This window comes from Dendrobates tinctorius, unplaced genomic scaffold, assembly GCF_039654945.1.
Source record: "Dendrobates tinctorius isolate UK_male_01 unplaced genomic scaffold, ASM3965494v1 ptg000189l, whole genome shotgun sequence".
NCBI lineage: Eukaryota > Metazoa > Chordata > Amphibia > Anura > Dendrobatidae > Dendrobates > Dendrobates tinctorius.
Window position 1 is genome coordinate 6,662,141 of NW_027361856.1, and position 18,068 is coordinate 6,680,208.

The window sequence follows — 18,068 nt, forward strand, 5'->3', positions numbered from 1 at the left end:
CACTACGCCACCATGGACTCAGATCCTGCAGTGCCAGATGTGTCCCACTGCTTAAGCCTGTACATGTCCGGGCCCGTCTGAAGTTTGCTAGAGAGCATTTGGATGATCCAGAGGAGTTTTGGGAGAATGTCCTATGGTCTGATGAAACCAAACTGGAACTGTTTGGTAGAAACACAACTTGTCGTGTTTGGAGGAAAAAGAATACTGAGTTGCATCCATCAAACACCATACCTACTGTAAAGCATGGTGGTGGAAACATCATGCTTTGGGGCTGTTTCTCTGCAAAGGGGCCAGGACGACTGATCCGGGTACATGAAAGAATGAATGGGGCCATGTATCGTGAGATTTTGAGTGCAAACCTCCTTCCATCAGCAAGGGCATTGAAGATGAAACGTGGCTGGGTCTTTCAACATGACAATGATCCAAAGCACACCACCAGGGCAACGAAGGAGTGGCTTCGTAAGAAGCATTTCAAGGTCCTGGAGTGGCCTAGCCAGTCTCCAGATCTCAACCCTATAGAAAACCTTTGGAGGGAGTTGAAAGTCTGTGTTGCCAAGCGAAAAGCCAAAAACATCACTGCTCTAGAGGAGATCTGCATGGAGGAATGGGCCAACATACCAACAACAGTGTGTGGCAACCTAGTGAAGACTTATAGAAAACGTTTGACCTCTGTCATTGCCAACAAAGGATATATCACAAAGTATTGAGATGAAATTTTGTTTCTGACCAAATACTTATTTTCCACCATAATATGCAAATAAAATGAAAAAAAAAAACAGACAATGTGATTTTCTGGATTTTTTTTTCTCAGTTTGTCTCCCATAGTTGAGGTCTACCTATGATGTAAATTACAGACGCCTCTCATCTTTTTAAGTGGTGGAACTTGCACTATTGCTGACTGACTAAATACTTTTTTGCCCCACTGTACCTGGGGTATACTGTGGCTTAGGCCACTTTAACCCTGGGCATAGTCAGGGACGGGGTATGTTCTGGCCTGTTGCATCAGTACAAGAAGTTATGGGTTTTATGTTGCTTTTGTGGATAAGGCCTTCACATGTTCGATGGTAGTTTGGGTTTCCCAACATCCACATCAGGGCTGAAGGCTACTGATCCCTTTCGTGATGCTGTGGTCTGTCGAGACATAGCAGGTGACTGTGGAGCAACTGTGCTACTGACTGAAGATCCAGACATGGGAAGAGACCCTGAAGGCACTGGCTGAGTACTAGAAGATGATGTAGGTGGTTTGGGCAGCAGTATAGATGGGGAGGATTTATTGCTCAAATCTCTGGGTGAGTCTGATGCACGTGGAGATGCAGCACTATCTGGCTGTTGGAATACCTTGTTTGGCAGTGAGGGCTGAGAAGCTGAGAGAAGACGGACATCCTTTGACAGTCTGCCAATAGGAAGTCCTTGTATGCTCTTGTGTTTGACCAGATGCTGGGGGGAACTGACTGCTTGCTGCATGAGTAAGGAAAGATGAGAACCAGTTGCTCTGGACAGACTGTAGTGTAGAGTCCTCCCAGAAAGTGGTCCTACGATTGCATGAGAGCTTGTGGGTCCTGTCGACTGCTGTAAAACAGAAGTAGAAGCAGACGTTCCACGCGATCTGGACAATTGCACTTGTGAGGCCATCAGTGGTTTTGCAAGGACAGGAGAATCCACTCTCTGAATTTGGCACATCCGAGGAGGAGGCACTGTCACACTTTGCTTTTGGACAGCACATGGAGAAGAAGGAGATTTACCAACTGGTGTCTGTAAGTGAGAATGTGCACCAGAAGGAGAACTTACAGAAGCGGTGCGGGAGCCCCAAATATTGGGCTGGGACCTTCTTGCCTGGCGGCTTGCATATGCAGTCTCGGGCAAAGAAAGTGGTGGGAGGAAGACATGAGTCTGAAGGTTCTGTTGATGTGTCAATGCAATGGCAACATTTGTGGTAGCTGCTGCAGTTTGAAGAGGTGCATGAACCAAAGGCTCCCAGATGAGAGTCTTATTAAGGGCTGAATCCCTCATAGTCCCCAGAGACTGCAGATCCTGGATGTTATGGGCCATGTCCTGATCGTGCTTCACAATCTGCTGAATTATCTCATTATTCACCGATCCCATGCTGTTCTCCGCACGTTTACGTAGTAAAATGGAGTTCTTCTTACCTGAGGGGGAGATGGACACAAGGAAAGGAATGTGATGCTGGGGTCAGCTAGGACTGACTAGGGGAAAAACGTACCACAGACAAGGTATGGGACAAAGCTCATCAAGGACTCAAGATGGAGGCAGCTGGGGACACAAGGAACCAACAAGCGGGTAGGGGTGCTGATGTATGAAGTGGTGAGAAGAGACCTAGGCAGCATGATTCAGATCTACAGGGCTGTGTGTAGAGACGGGATGATAAAAGATTCACATGTAGATTAATAGAAGTGGTGATGTGGACTGAAGAGGAGAAAGTAACCAGATTGTGAAGGGGAAATGATAAGGACATAGTAGTGACCAAACCCTGGTGGGGAGTCAGGACTGATGAGAAGCGATGAATGTCTACGAATGCAGTTGCATGAAAATGAATTATGATGAAGTACAAGGAGTAACCAAAAACTGATGAGGGGTGACCAAGTTCTGAAGAGGGAGGATTGATGAGAAACAATGGTGAAAGAGAAGGACTATTAAATAGTGCGGATTGATGTAGAATGACCAAGGACTGATGTGGGTAATTCGAAGGGAGGTTTAATGGTGGGAGGCTACTGATGATGAGTGATCAAAGACTTGCTAGGACTGGTGAGACATGACCAAGGACTGATGAGTATGGAGGACTGACTGAGTACTTTCAGACGAGAGGAAAGATAAATAGGGACTCATTAAAAGTAATAATGAGGTGTAAATATTTCTAGCTGTTCATTGCTGGAGTGCACAGATCTTCAGATGGTAGGACCTTTCCAAATACATTTAATTTATACATTTAATTTCTGTAGAGTTGTGTACCTTACAATACAATTCTCCTACCCCCACCATATAAATGCACACACTTACTATGTGCACTCATGTCTGAAAGAGGACCCATCACCTGTAAAAATTCATGAAGTGAAATGAGACAAAAATATAAAAACATTGCAAAATATACTAAATCTAATTACAAAAATTAAAAATTATCTGTCAAAATTAGTTATAAAAGCCTTTAAAAAAGTGAGACCAACGTCTGTGCACTGTCTGACTATTGTGACAACAGTGAGAGACTTCCTGCTCCTGAACTGGGAGATGCCGGTGGCTGGAGATATGGCGTGTGCAACACAGAAACATGGATGAACTGTGCCATTATCTTACTGCTGCAGCTAGCAATGCAAGGTGAAGTCCTGTGGTTTCAGGCGGAGAAGCAGCAACATAGGTAAAACCTGTCACGGATTTTCCTCTGTAAATGTGTGTGTATGTAGTGACTCAGGTTAACCCTTTACAAGGCAGAGAGAAAAGAATTCCAGGCAGCAGGTATGTGAGAGATAAAATCCATGATTTATTAGGTACTTTAAAACAGTGGCAGTTCCTCCAGTAGCATAACTTTGAAAGCCGAAACCGCTGTAGGTCATTATGCTACTGGAGGACCTGCTACTGTTTTAAAGTACCTAATAAATCATGGATTTTATCTCACATACCTGCTGCCTTGCTGGACTTCCTCTCTCTGCTTTGCTATTCAGCAGTCCCAGGGCTGCTCTGCTTGAATCTACCAGCTGGTCTTGCTGCCACTTTCTTGTTAAGCTGACTTTCCACCTCTCCCTCCTTAATGTGAATCCTTTACAAGCAGCTTTGTCCTCTTCTATCTGGGCTTCATCATATTCAGTCACTTCTTATTACATGGTTGATAAATAACAGTATTCTGGGTAAAGTTCCGGCTCCTGGCTGGAGGTGAGAGCCATGTTTGCCGAATTTTTCCTGGTTTGCACTTCACTGGTTCAATTTTGCTAATTCATTGCCCATTTCAATGCATTAGTGAATTCATTCAACATGTTTGTGATTCTTTCTCTGAGAATATATGAGTAAAATTGCCGATTCATTTCTACCATTATTCTCTGTGGACCAGTGAGTCGACAGAATGGTGAAACTGGACAAACTACCAAATTTGAGCACAAAGCTTCACTTCGCCTTCCAGGCTCTGTGTAGAATTGTCTCCCCCTCACAGCTGGCACCTCCCGGAGAAGAGAATCTTATAATTTTATCTAGTCACTTTTTAGGTTTCTCAAGCGATATGTCCTCTTTAACTTTACAACACACCTTCTGACACGCTGGGGGCTAGAGGACACCCAGTGTGCAGCAGAACATCCAGGAAGATGTACAAGGAAGACCCTGGCAACAGCGAGAGGGGTGACCTCCCAATTATAAACTTGAGTGTGATCCCTGCACTCACTATTATCCCTAGACTGTTCCTTTCCCATCGTGTGCGATCAAGTGCCTAGACCCTCGCTGGCCCTGAACTTATCCTGTCTATTGCTTAGGCCAGCAAGATACTAGTCCCACTACTACAAAAATACAACACGAGGAGGTACGACAATCAATGGGAAAAGACACAACAAATAGCACTCCTCTACTTCACGAACAGGAAACTTCACTGCTGCACCAGGAATAATCACAGAGCTGTAGGAGAGATCAGCGCAAAAATTGTGTCTTATACGAGAGATATGACAGGCGCGGTAAAATATTGCACTCACCTTCTAGACATTCAAAAAGCATGTCAAATGGAATTTCAGCTGCAGCAGATCCACGGGTCAGCAACTAACCGTAAGACATCAAAGGATGGAAGGTAAGGTTTGTGGATGGTTTCTGCGCTTTTCAAAAGTTAATGAGACGTATATCCCAGGATATAAGATGAAATGGTGGTTTATTCTATACGCGTTTCAAAGGTCAAATGACTTCTTCATCAGGAAAGACTACAAGTATACCTGAGGTATACTTGTGGTCTTTCTTGATGAAGAAGTCATTTGTACTTTGAAACGCGTATAGAATAAACCACCATTTCGTCTTGTATCTTGGGATATACAGCTCTGGCAAAAATTAAGAGACCACCACATCAAAAGCCTGTCATGAGCAGCCCAATCTCCAGACGTGAACTCCACTGAAAACCTTTGGAATGTAATCAAGAGGATGACGGATAGTCACAAGCCACCAAAGAAAAACTTTAATTTTTGCACCAGGAGTAGTGTGAAAGACTGGTGGAAATCATGCCAAGACGCATGAAAGTTGTGATTAAAAATCATGGTTATTCCACAAAATATTGATTTCTGAACTCTTCCTGAGTTAAAACATTAGTATTGTTGCTTCTAAATGATTTTGAACTTGGTTTTTTTTGCATTATTTGAGGTCTGAAAGCACTGGTTCTGTTATTTAATTTTGACCATTTCTTAAATTTTTAGAAAAAAAATACAAAATTCATTGCTTGGAAATTCGGAGACATGTTGTCAGAAGTTTGTAGAATAAAACTTACATTTTACTCAAAAATATACCTATAAAGAGAAAAATCAGACAAACTGAACATTTTGCAGTGGTCTCTTAATTTTTGCCAGAGCTGAACGTCACATTAACTGTCAGCAAGCGCAGAAACCATCCACAAACCTTTCATTCCGTTCTTTGCTGCACCAGGAACAAACTCCACAGCTTCTCCAGAGACAGGCTCCTCCAAAGAGGTCGGTACAGATGAACTATAACGTGAAGGAATGAAGCTGGCAGTGGATTTATATAGTGGAAGGGAGTATTCATAAGGTGCTGCAGCTGAGAGCTCAAGCTCCAAGTTCACAGCCAGAAGATAAAGGGTACTTCACCCTTTCACAACCAAACAAAAGTAAATCCACTACAATTCAAGATAAATGATAAACCGATACTAAAGAGGACCTGCGATCTATTAAACCTTGTGACCTTCTGATCCCAGATCCTCCAGGAGTCGCATCAGGACATGACACACCCATGACTTCTTCAAAGCCTGTTGACTATTACTCCCTAGCACTCCATAAATGTGTAGTATCTGGCCTAACATGCACGTTTCTGTTCCCCTTTAGACTTCTGTCTCCTCTCCAGACACCTCGATAGCTCCACATGACTTCAGACTCCATATGGCCGCCTTTTCAAGACTGCTCTGTCACCTCAAAACCTCTGTATCTCCAGACTCGCCTATCCTCCTCTAACTCTCCAGACTCATCCACCTCCCAATCGGTATCTCCAGACTCGTCCGCCTCCCCCTCGATATCTCCAGACTCGTCTGTCCCCCAAATGTATCTTCAGACTCATCTGTCCCCATTATCTCCAAACTTGCCTGCTTTCCCTTGATAGCTTTAGACTCATCTGCTTCCACTCAGTGTCTTCAGACTCCCTTGCAAGGTATTTAAGACTTGTCTGGCTCCCCCATGTATCTTCAGATTAGTCTATTAGTCTGCCCCCCTTCGGTATCTCTAGACTTGCCCGCCTTCCCCTCTGTCTCCAGGCTAGTCCCCCCCCCCCCAGTATCCTGGTATCTCCAGACTTGCCAGCCTCCACCTCGGTAGCTCCAGACTCATTCGCCTCAACCTCGGTATCTCCAGACTTTTCTGTCCCTTTCCCCCACAAATCTCCATATTTCTCTGCCCCCTCTGACAGTGGCTTATTTTTCATAAGTGCAAACGATCCTGAGAAATTGGTGGCATTTTTAGGCTAAGGTGTTTAACCATCTCTATTGAATTGACTGAAGAAAATGACTAGAAAAAAACATTGGCCGTTATATGCTGCTCGTCTTCTCTCTACCCACCTATCCTGTCCAGCCGATCCATGGCCACAGTCTCAAATGCTCGACGCATCATTGGATATTCCTCCAGGACTTCATTGAAGTTGTCCACAGATAGGGAGTAGAGGCGACAGTAAGTGTCAGCGCGTACACTGGCCGTCCGGCGTCCACGTGTCAGTAGGCAGATCTCTACAAGACAGCAGCCATGTATATAACATAGGGAGATGCGTACAAATCATGTACATGTTACCAGTGATGAAGACAAGGCTCTTGTCACATTTGTATTGTTAGGTATGAGGGTTTTGGACGTCTACGTGAAGACTAACCTCCAAAGTAAGAGCCATCGGAGAGCTTGGTCTCCTTGCTGCCTCGTGTCAGTATGCTGACCACTCCATGTTGGATGAAGTACATCTTCTTCCCTACTGTACCCTCTCGAATGATGTAATCGGCGGGCTGGAAAACCTCGAAGCGAAGCTTAGTTAGCATGGCGGTCACAAAGTTTGGGTCAGCATTGGCGAAGAGAGGCATATTGGCCACGAGGTTCCGACAATTAAAGTTTACGATCTCCTTAAGTAGTAAAAAGAAATATAAGATGGCTCAGAGGAGGTTGGGGTGGGAGTGCAGAGAATGGGGTAGTAATGACCAGACTTACTTCTCGGAGCGGCTCGCTGAGTTCTCCTAGAATGTTCTCCTCATCAAACATTTTGCCCTGGTAGCGATGCTCGTAATACTCGTGAATTCTCTGTCGTGTGTCGGGCGGTAGCTTGTGGAAGGACATGTACTGCTCCACCTGCTTATACTGTAGGAAACAGAGCACAGGTATGACGCATTGGCTGACATCATACCTTTCAAACCTGTGTCACAGGTTACTGAATGTTCTCACCTTCTCCTGGTACTGACGGCGAGACGAGTCTAAAGATTGGATGAGGGCTGTGGCGTGACCAATAAACATGGCATAACACGTGGCCCCCACAATCATACTGAGCATGGTCAGCCACACATCGGTCATTCCTTCGGGGGCCTGCTGCCCGTACCCAATGCATAGCATGTGGCTCATGGCCTTGAACAGCGCGTGGGAGTATTGCTTGCCCCAAGACTCATTCTGGTGAAGAAAAGACGTGATGTAAGAGAGAGGACCAGACAATGTCAGTACAGACAGACCCAAAATCTACACCCTCTCCAGATGCATTGTGGGAGTCAGGCATGTGACCATCATATATAGCTAGGCTTCACCATACTTGTGTTACATGCTAAAGACAGGTGTGAACATACAGGCAGTGACGTAATGTGGGCTGCCAGCAACCAGGGTAAAACAATTTTGTGCTTCCTAACTAGTGGACCACTAGTGCTCCCTGAGTCTTTCCATCAGTCTGGTACTAAACCCCTTATGACCCAATCACATTGACTGTATTTTATTTTCCAGCAATGTTCTGCTTTTTCTGAAATTCAGCATAAAATTTGTTCTACGTTGATAGAACTTTCTTATATTTTAAATGTACCGTTTTATTACTCTAAACCTGTCCCTAGCCTATATCTAGTCTGAACCCTAACCTATTCCTAAAACTATCCCTGTGGGTTACACAAAGTATGTAAAAGCTTAATTTATTACATTAGTGGGTAGTTTTGAGGCGTATTTTTACAATGGACACTTTAAATTTGAGACTGTTCCCCCAACACGTCTCTGTTTATTTTCTCACAAAATTATAAGTGAGTGGAGAGGCAGGGACCGATGGGAGAGCACATTGCTGCCTTTATAATCTCCATCACTGCCTATGCAGAGTGCTGCATGCCAAGTCAAAGTTAACTTGAGTGCTACACTCTTTTTTTTTTACTCATCAAAGTCGCTGGCCAAGCACTAACTGCAGCTCCGTGACGCTCCAAGAAGGAGAAGTGGGGAAGTGATGGTCAAAATGTAGCATCCTGTACAATTTGATGCGCAAGGCAGCTGCCTTTGTGCCCATCCTCTCCACGCTATGCCACTGCCTACATGCTAATGTACCAAAACTGTCATGCTAATACCAAGACCTCACCAGCCATCAGCGTGTCTCTTGCCATACTCTACTGCCAAATTAGGAAGCCAAGAGTAATCGATGAGTGATAGAAGGGATGAGTGACAGGATAAAGGAGCAGTGAGGGATAAATGATAGGATGGATAAGTGATGGTGTACAGGAGGAGGAATGACAGGGTAATGGCTGATGGGATAGGAGGAAGGGTGGTGGACAGTAGGAGGGAAGAGTAAGAGTTGGGGTAATGACTGAGACAGAGGAATGGGTGATAGGAGGAGTGATGAGTAAGGCAGCGTAATGACTGATGGGACAGGAGGGATGGTGAACAGGAGGAGAGATGAGTAAGAGACAAGGTGCTGACTGATGGGATAGGAGGAAGGGTGGTGGACAGGAGGAATGAGTATGAGGGAGGGTAATGGCTGATGGGATAGGAGGGATGAGTTATGGGATAGGAGGCATGATGGACAGGAGGAATGAGTACGAGGGAGGGTAATGGCTGATGGGATAGGAGGGATAAGTGATGGGAGGAAGGGTGGTGGACAGTAGGAGGGATGACTAAGTCGGGGTAATGACTGATTGAGATAGAGGGATGGGTGATAGGAGGAGTGATGAATAAGAGGCAGCGTAATGACTGATGGCATAGGAGGGAAGGTGGAAAGGAGGAGGGATGAGTAAGAGGCAAGGTACTGAAGGTACTGACGGGATAGGAGGAAGGGTGATGGACAGGAGGAATGAGTACGAGGGAGGGTAATGGCTGATGGGATAGGAGGGATGAGTGATGGGAGGAAGGGTGGTGGACAGGAGGAGGGTTGAGTAGGCAGTGTAATGACTGATCGGAGGAAGGGTGGTGGACAGGAGGAGGGATGATTAAGAGACAGTTTAATGACTGATGGGATAGGAGGGATGAGTAAGGCAGCTTAATGACAGGAGGAGGGATGGGTAAGAGGCAGGGTAATGGCTGATGGGATAGAAGGAATGGGTGAAAGAAAGGATGGTGGACAAGAAGAGTAAGAGGCAGGGTAATGACTGATGGAATAGGAGGGTAATAAGAGGAAGGATGATGGACAGGAGAAGAAATGAATTTTAAGAAGGGTGGTGGATAGGAGAGATGAGTAAGAGGCAAGGTAATGACTGATGGAATAGGAGGGATGGGTGATGAGAGAAAAACGTAGTCATATTTTCTCTGGTATTGCAGTGTGGATGTGTTGGACACCATTCCCCTCCTACCTTATGCACACAGGGCTTCACTCTTCAGGGCATGCTCCTCTGTTACATAGAGGTACTAGGCATGCACTGCTGTCTGATACATGAGTATCACATGCTGCGGTTATTTGCCTCTTGCACCCTCCATCCAATGCATGCAGCCATAGCATACTCCTGCACATGATACAGCAGCTGGCGATCTCCTGGGGCATGCAGTTGGCATGCTCAGGCAAACAATTCACTTGCAGTTAGAGAAGAGATCTCCATACGTACATGACATGTAATGGGCTAAACCTCTGGGAAGCTGCAAAACGCATCCATTAATGGTCTGCAGGTAAATGGTGTGTGCAATATATGATGTAGTCTGTGTCAGGGTATGCGCTGCCTCACCACTTACTTTTTGGCAGTGATAGGGACAGTCACTCTGCTAGTTGAGGCACTCGGCCATTGCGGGGACTTCTCTTTTTCATAATGGACAAATATATTCAAACCCCTTTATATCTATTTGTATAACTCTCCTGATGAATCCCTGCTATTGGGGAGGAAACGTGTAGGGAGCAAATACCCCTTCTGACGACTGGGGGTGACACTATAGGGTTCATTTGGGGCCTGTCCTTGTAAGGGCAGTAGTAATACCTGGGCACGACAGGGAGGATCGGGAAAACTGCACACCTGTAACCCTATTAACCTCCTTTTCCACATGCTGTCTTGTGCTGCTATATGGACCCGAATACCCGGCAGGGGACCTCTGAAAAATACGCCGGGGCGTCTCTGTCCATGATTAATGGGGAGACCGAACCATTTTTTAAATGAACACTGATACGCACGAGCACTATTATGTCTGTTTATGTATTGTTTATGTGATGTCTCAGGTTTTAATGAATTATTAAAGGTTATGTTTTACTTTGAATGGGAATCCTCCAAGCTACTGACATATGCGCTGCTTCACCTCTGTCCCTACACACCAAGGTGGAAACCAGCATGGAAGCTCGGATAGAGGTACCAGGCCAGGTAATACATGGGCGGGCATCAGAAATAGCAGAATGAACATCTTGGAGTAACAGAAGTAATATGAGGAAGGGATATATACAAATCAGATGTGAGTGTTCTGCAGGGTGACATGGAAGTCGAAAGCTCATAATGTGGGTGACACTGCGCAGTGTCAGGTGGACGTGCTACCTGCCTCGGCTCAAGATCTGCTCGTCACTACTGAGCCTCAGCTGTAATGTAATAATGAGGCCGATAATTTACTCTCTGGAGAGGACACTCAGTCACTGACAATGCGGAGATCACCTCATCTGTGTCAGAAATCCTAAAATATGTTTCGGAGATTCCCATGTCTCTGAATGTGTTCGGCCATCACAATAACCTGAACTACCAGCCCCAGCAAAAATAATGTCATGCTGGAAAAATAGTGATGGATTTTTAATGCCTATCCACAAAATCTATGGATGATTGTCAACCCTGGTAATCTTCAAGCCTGTTATGATGAGTCACCGAAGGAGGAAAAAACAAAATACCAGCTAAGTCCAGAAAAACCAGAGAGGTTGGCATCTATCGGATTGCAGACCCCTGAACCTATCCACAACAACGAGCAGTAGCCGTGGGGGGTTCCTACGGTGCCCTAGACCCCTCGATCACAGCCGGAGAGCTACATAGCCTAAAGACAGAAAGGGAAAAAAACTAAACTGCCCCAGAGCAGACCCCAAAGCAATAGGCAGCCCCCAACATATAATGACGGTGAAGCAAGATGAAAACACTAACACAGATAGAAAGATAGGTTGAGCAAATGATGGGGCCCAAGCTAACTACATAGGACAGGATAGGAAAGCTGCTGTCTGCCATCCGCAGAAACCCTATCAAAATGAGCCAACCGACTGATAGGAAAAACTGGCCCTGAAGTCACTAGGCTTCAAAAGACTATATCAGCACTCAGGTATATTCTGAAGACAGAGCAAAATATCAACAGATCAGAGACAAAAATGGAGTTCAGCTCACCCCCGGCCGGGGATGGCAGAACTCCCAAAAAACAAGGCAAAACAAAAACAAAACTGAAGAGTACAAAGCAGAGCAGAAAAAACTTAGCTTTGAGACGCAGGAATCAGACTGATCTCCAAGAATCCAGCAGGAAAATCACCAGCCAGGAAGAAGGGCGTCGGCAGCCTTATATCCAGTCCTCAATTCCAGCCACCCAGTTATCATCTAGCTGCCCAGGTGTTTGGTAATCAGTCTCACTACCTTCCTTCACCAGAGGAGGGAGTTCATCAGACCTCAATGATGAAGGGAAAAATGAACTCACAACAGCACCTCCCCCTTGAGGAGGGGTCACCGAACCCTCATCCATGCCACCAGGGCGATCCGGGTGAGCCCGATGAAAGGCACGCACCAATCTTTCGGCATGAATATCAGAAGCAGAGACCCAGGAATTATCCTCCTGACCATAACCCTTCCACTTACCAAATACTGGAGTCTCCGTCTAGCCAGACGGGAATCCAGTATCTTCTCTACCTCATATTCCATGTTACCTTCAACCAATATAGGGTCAGAAGGTGCCACCACAGGAACTACTGGTTCAACAAACCTCTTCAACAAGGACTTATGAAACACATTATGAATTTTAAATGTGACAGGAAGAGCCAACCAAAAGACTGGATTAATAATCTCCAAAATCTTGTAAGGTCCAATAAATCTAGGCTTAAACTTAGGAGAAGCCACCTTCATAGCAATATTTTTTGATGACAACCAAACCATATCACCCACCTTAAACTGGGGACCAACGGTCCTACGCCGGTTGGAAAACCGCTGGGCCTTTTCCTGGGAGAGAGACAACTTATCCACTACTTGGTCCCAGATCTGGTGCATTCTCTCCACCACAGTGTCAACACCTGGGCAGGCAGAAGGCTCCACCTGCCCTGAAGAAAATCGAGGGTGAAAACCAAAGTTACAAAAAAAAGGTGACATCAAAGTGGCAGAACTAGCTCTATTATTTAAAGCAAATTCGGCCAAGGGCAAAAATGAAACCCAATCATCCTGATCGGCAGAAATAAAACATCTCAAATACGACTCCAAAGTCTGGTTTGTTCTCTCCGTCTGCCCATTGGTCTGAGGGTGAAACGCAGAGGAGAAGGACAACTGAATTCCTAGCTTGGAACAGAAAGTCCTCCAAAATCTAGACACAAACTGAACTCCTCTGTCAGATACAATGTTCTCAGGGATCCCGTGCAAGCGAACCACCTGTTGCAAAAACAAGGGCACCAACTCAGAGGAAGATGGCAACTTAGGGAGTGGTACAAGATGGACCATCTTAGAGAATCTATCACAAATCACCCAAATAACAGTCATTCTCTGAGAGACAGGCATATCAGAGATAAAATCCATTGAAATATGGGTCCATGGCCTCCTGGGCACCGGCAAAGGCATCAACAACCCACTAGAGCGAGAACAAGGTTTAGACCGGGAGCAAGGCCCACAGGACTGCACAAAATTCCTGACATCACGAGACAAGGTGGGCCACCAAAAAGACCGACTCACCAGATCTCTAGTACCAAAAATACCTGGATGACCAGCCAATGCAGAGCAATGAACTTCAGACATCACTCTCTTCCTCCACTGGTCAGGAACATACAACTTTCCACTGGGACAACGCTCAGGTTTGTCCTCCTGAAACTCTTCCAGAGCACGTCTCAAATCGGGCGAGATGGCAGAAAGAACTACCCCCTCGCCTAAGATGGTAGCAGGCTTAGTCACAACAGGAGAATCAGCAAGGAAACTCCCAGAGAGGGCGTCTGCCTTGACATTCTTAGTGCCCGGAAGAAAAGAGACCACAAAATCAAAACATGTGAAAAACAAGGCCCACCTAGCCTGTCTAGGATTCAAGCGCTTGGCCAACTCCAGGTAAATCAAATTCTTGTGGTCAGTAAGGACCACGACTTGGTGTTTGGCTCCCTCCAACCAATGTCTCCACTCCTCAAATGCCCATTTCATGGCCAACAGTTCCCGATTCCCCACATCATAGTTACGTTCGGATGGGGAGAACTTTCGGGAAAAGAAAGCACAAGGATTCATTTTAGATGTCACAGGACCTTTTTGGGACAACACCGCTCCTGCACCAATCTCAGAAGCGTCCACCTCCACCTGAAACAGGAGTGAGACATCAGATTGCCGCAAAACCGGAGCAGAAGTGAATCTTCGCTTCAGCTCCTGAAAGGAAGAGACAGCCTCCGGAGACCAATTCAGCACATCAGCACCCTTCCTAGTCAAATCCGTCAATGGCTTGGCAATACCAGAAAAATTAGCTATAAATTTCCGATAAAAATTAGCAAAACCCAAAAACTTCTGGAGGGCCTTCAAAGAAGTGGGCTGAACCCAATCATAAATGGCCTGTACCTTGGCCGGGTCCATTTCAATAGTTGACGGAGACAAAATAAATCCCAAAAATGAAACCCTCTGTACCCCAAAAAGGCATTTCGATCCCTTGACATACAGGGAATTCTCCCTCAAAATCCGGAACACAGTCCGAACATGTTCCACATGAGAGTCCCAATTCTTGGAGAAGATCAAAATATCATCCAGATAGATAATCAAAAATTTATCCACAAAGTCTCGGAATATATCGTTCATGAAGCATTGGAAGACAGAAGGGGCATTAGTGAGCCCAAAAGGCATCACCAGGTACTCAAAATGTCCCTCCGGAGTATTAAACGCCGTCTTCCATTCATCCCCATGCTTAATGCGAATAAGATTATACGCCCCCCTGAGGTCAAGCTTGGTAAACCAGCAAGCACCTTTAACTCTGGAGAATAGATCAGAAATCAGGGGTAACGGATACTGATATTTAACAGTAATTTTGTTGAGGGCACTATAGTCAATACAAGGCCTTAATGAACCATCCTTTTTAGCCACGAAAAAAAAACCAGCACCTAAGGGTGAAGAGGATGGTCTAATATGACCCTTCTCCAATGCCTCCTTAATATAGGATCGCATAGCCTCATGCTCGGGTACAGATAAATTGAAAAGCCGACCCTTGGGGAATTTACACCCCGGGTTCAGCTCAATTGCACAGTCATAACTCCTATGAGGAGGCAAAGACGCAGACTCATTCTCACTAAATACATCATAAAAGTCAGCCATATAGTCAGGAACATCATGCGACTGGGGAGAGGTGGAGAAAACAGGAGCATCACTAAGGGCACACTGACAACCCCAACTCACCACAGACAATGATTTCAATCCAGAACTGGATTATGGATTTGCAACCAGGGAAACCCCAGAACAATGGTATCATGCAAATTATGCAACACCAAAAATCTGCAATTTTTTTGATGGTCTGGGGCGACCCGCATTACCACCTGGGTCCAAAACTGAGGTTTATTCTTCGCCAAAGGAGTAGCATCAATACCCCTCAAAGGGATAGGCGTCCGCAGAGGTGTCATAGGAAATCCACAACGTTTAGCAAAATCCAAGTCCATCAGGTTCAGAGCTGCTCCTGAATCCACAAAAGCCTTGGCGGAAAATGTGGACAGGGAGCAGATCAGAGTAATTGCCAGAAGAAACTTAGGTTGAACACTATCCACAGAAAACGTGTGTACACAACGTTTCTCTCGTTTAGGGCAGACAGAAATAATATGCGAGGCATCTCTACAAAAAAAAACACAGCTTATTACGCCTTCTGAACTCCTGGCGTTGCACCCTAGACAAAACTCTATCACATTGCATAGGTTCAGACATTTGGTCAACAGGTGGCAACATCTCTCGTGTAGTTTTACGTTCACGTAAACGCCGATCCACCTGAATGGCTAATGACATAGAATCGTCAAGACCAGAGGGAACAGGATATCCCACCATAGTATCTTTTACAGTTTCTGACAAACCCTTCCGAAAGAGGGCTGCCAAGGCACCATCATTCCAGGTAGTAAGGACCGCCCACTTTCGGAATTTTTGACAGTACAACTCTGCCGAATCCCGACCCTGGCTTAATGCCAACAGGGTATTTTCAGCCCGATCAATAGCATTAGGTTCATTATACAACAACCCCAAGGCTTGAAAAAATGCGTTCACATTATTCAGAATAGGATCATCAGGTTTCAAAGAAAACACCCAATCCTGGGGATCGCCGCGCAGCAAAGAGATGACAATTTTAACCTGCTGTGCGGAGTTCCCCGACGAGTTAGGCTTCAAGGCAAAAAATAATTTACAATTATTCTTGAAATTCAAGAATTTAGACCGATCTTAGGGATCTTTGGTTCAGCAGCATGTGAATGAGTAAGATAGGCGGAAATTCCCCGCACTTCATCAGCGAGCTGCTCCACATGATCAGACAATTGCTTCATCTCCATTGAGAGAAAAATTCCCCCTACGGCCTCAGAGATATAGAGGAAAAAATATGCACACAAAAAAAAAAAAAAATTCTGACACTTTCACCTTTTTTTTTTTTTTTTTTTTTTACAATTCTCTCCTGCTATTGAGTACCCTAGGATCTGCGGTGTGGCTGGTGATTCTGTTATGATGAGTCACCGAAGGAGGAAAAAACAAAATACCAGCTAAGTCCAGAAAAACCAGAGAGGTTGGCATCTATCGGATTGCAGACCCCTGAACCTATCCACAACAACTAGCAGTAGCCGTGGGGGGTTCCTACGGTGCCCTAGACCCCTCGATCATAGCCGGAGAGCTACATAGCCTAAAGACAGAAAGGGAAAAAACTAAACTGCCCCAGAGCAGACCCCAAAGCAATAGGCAGCCCCCAACATATAATGACGGTGAAGCAAGATGAAAACACTAACACAGATAGAAAGATAGGTTGAGCAAATGATGGGGCCCAAGCTAACTACATAGGACAGGATAGGAAAGCTGCTGTCTGCCATCCGCAAAAACCCTATCAAAATGAGCCAACCGACTGATAGGAAAAACTGGCCCTGAAGTCGCTAGGCTGCAAAAGACTATATCAGCACTCAGGTATATTCTGAAGACAGAGCAAAATATCAACAGATCAGAGACAAAAATGGAGTTCAGCTCACCCCCGGCTGGGGATGGCAGAACTCCCAAAAAACAAGGCAAAACAAAAACAAAACTGAAGAGTACAAAGCAGAGCAGAAAAACTTAGCTTTGAGACGCAGGAATCAGACTGGTCTCCAAGAATCCAGCAGGAAAATCACCAGCCAGGAAGAAGGGCGTCGGCAGCCTTATATCCAGTCCTCAATTCCAGCCACCCAGTTATCATCTAGCTGCCCAGGTGTTTGGTAATCAGTCTCACTACCTTCCTTCACCAGAGGAGGGAGTTCATCAGACCTCAATGATGAAGGGAAAAATGAACTCACAACACAAGCCTCTATGAAGAACGTTCATCCAGATTTATCCACCCCTTCCCTGAAGAGTATACTAAACTGGGATTGACAACAGGCAAAAATGTCCTGGACATATCTAGATAGAGCAGATGGTCTACAGAGGGGGAGAAGGATCAGACAGGGAACAGGAGGAGGATGTCCTCAGAATTATGTAGATAGAGAAGATCAGACGGAATGGGAAATTAAGAGACTGCCACATCAAAATCTTGTCATGGGCAGCCCATTCTCCAGAAACAGTGTGGCAAGCATGCCAAGACACATGAAAGCTGTTTTTAAAAATCATGGTTATTCCACAAAATATTGATTTCAGAACTCTTCCTGAGTTAAAACATTAGTATTGTTGTTTCTAAATGATTGTGAAGTTGTTTTCTTTGCATTATTTGAGGTCTGAAAGCACTGGGTTTTTTAAAAAGTTTTGACCATTTTTCTTTGTCAGCAAAAAAAAATAAAATGTATTCCTTGGAAATTTAGAGACATGTTGTCAGAAGTTTCTAGACTAAAATAACAATTTATATTTTACTAAAAAATACACCTATAAAGAGAAAAATCAGACAAACCGAACATTTGGAAGTGCTCTCTTAATTTTGCCAGAGCTATAAATAGAGAGGATGTCCTGGGTTATATCCAGATAGAAATCATCAGACAGAACGGGAGGAGGATGTCCCGGGTTATATGTAGATGGAGGAGTTAGCACATAGAATGGGAGGAGGATGTCCCAAGTTAAAGTGGGTATGGAAAGTATTCAAACCCATTTAAAATTTTCACTCTTTGTTTCATTGCAGCCATTTGGTAAGTTAAAA

The 18,068-nt window shown here is 45.1% G+C and overlaps 1 protein-coding gene across 1 annotated transcript in view; it reads right to left on the reverse strand.

The window, feature by feature from the left end:
* Window positions 1-1,009: 1,009 nt before the first annotated feature.
* Window positions 1,010-18,068, reverse strand: part of HCN3 (hyperpolarization activated cyclic nucleotide gated potassium channel 3) — an 89,037-nt gene continuing 71,978 nt past the window's right edge. The window contains exons 4-8 of the mRNA XM_073552334.1: window positions 7,602-7,820; window positions 7,371-7,517; window positions 7,045-7,285; window positions 6,743-6,907; window positions 1,010-2,147 (exon numbers count right to left, since the gene is read on the reverse strand). Of these exons, the coding sequence (XP_073408435.1) occupies window positions 1,051-2,147; window positions 6,743-6,907; window positions 7,045-7,285; window positions 7,371-7,517; window positions 7,602-7,820 (1,869 nt within the window). The 3' untranslated portion in view covers window positions 1,010-1,050. The remainder of the gene's footprint in view (window positions 2,148-6,742; window positions 6,908-7,044; window positions 7,286-7,370; window positions 7,518-7,601; window positions 7,821-18,068) is intronic.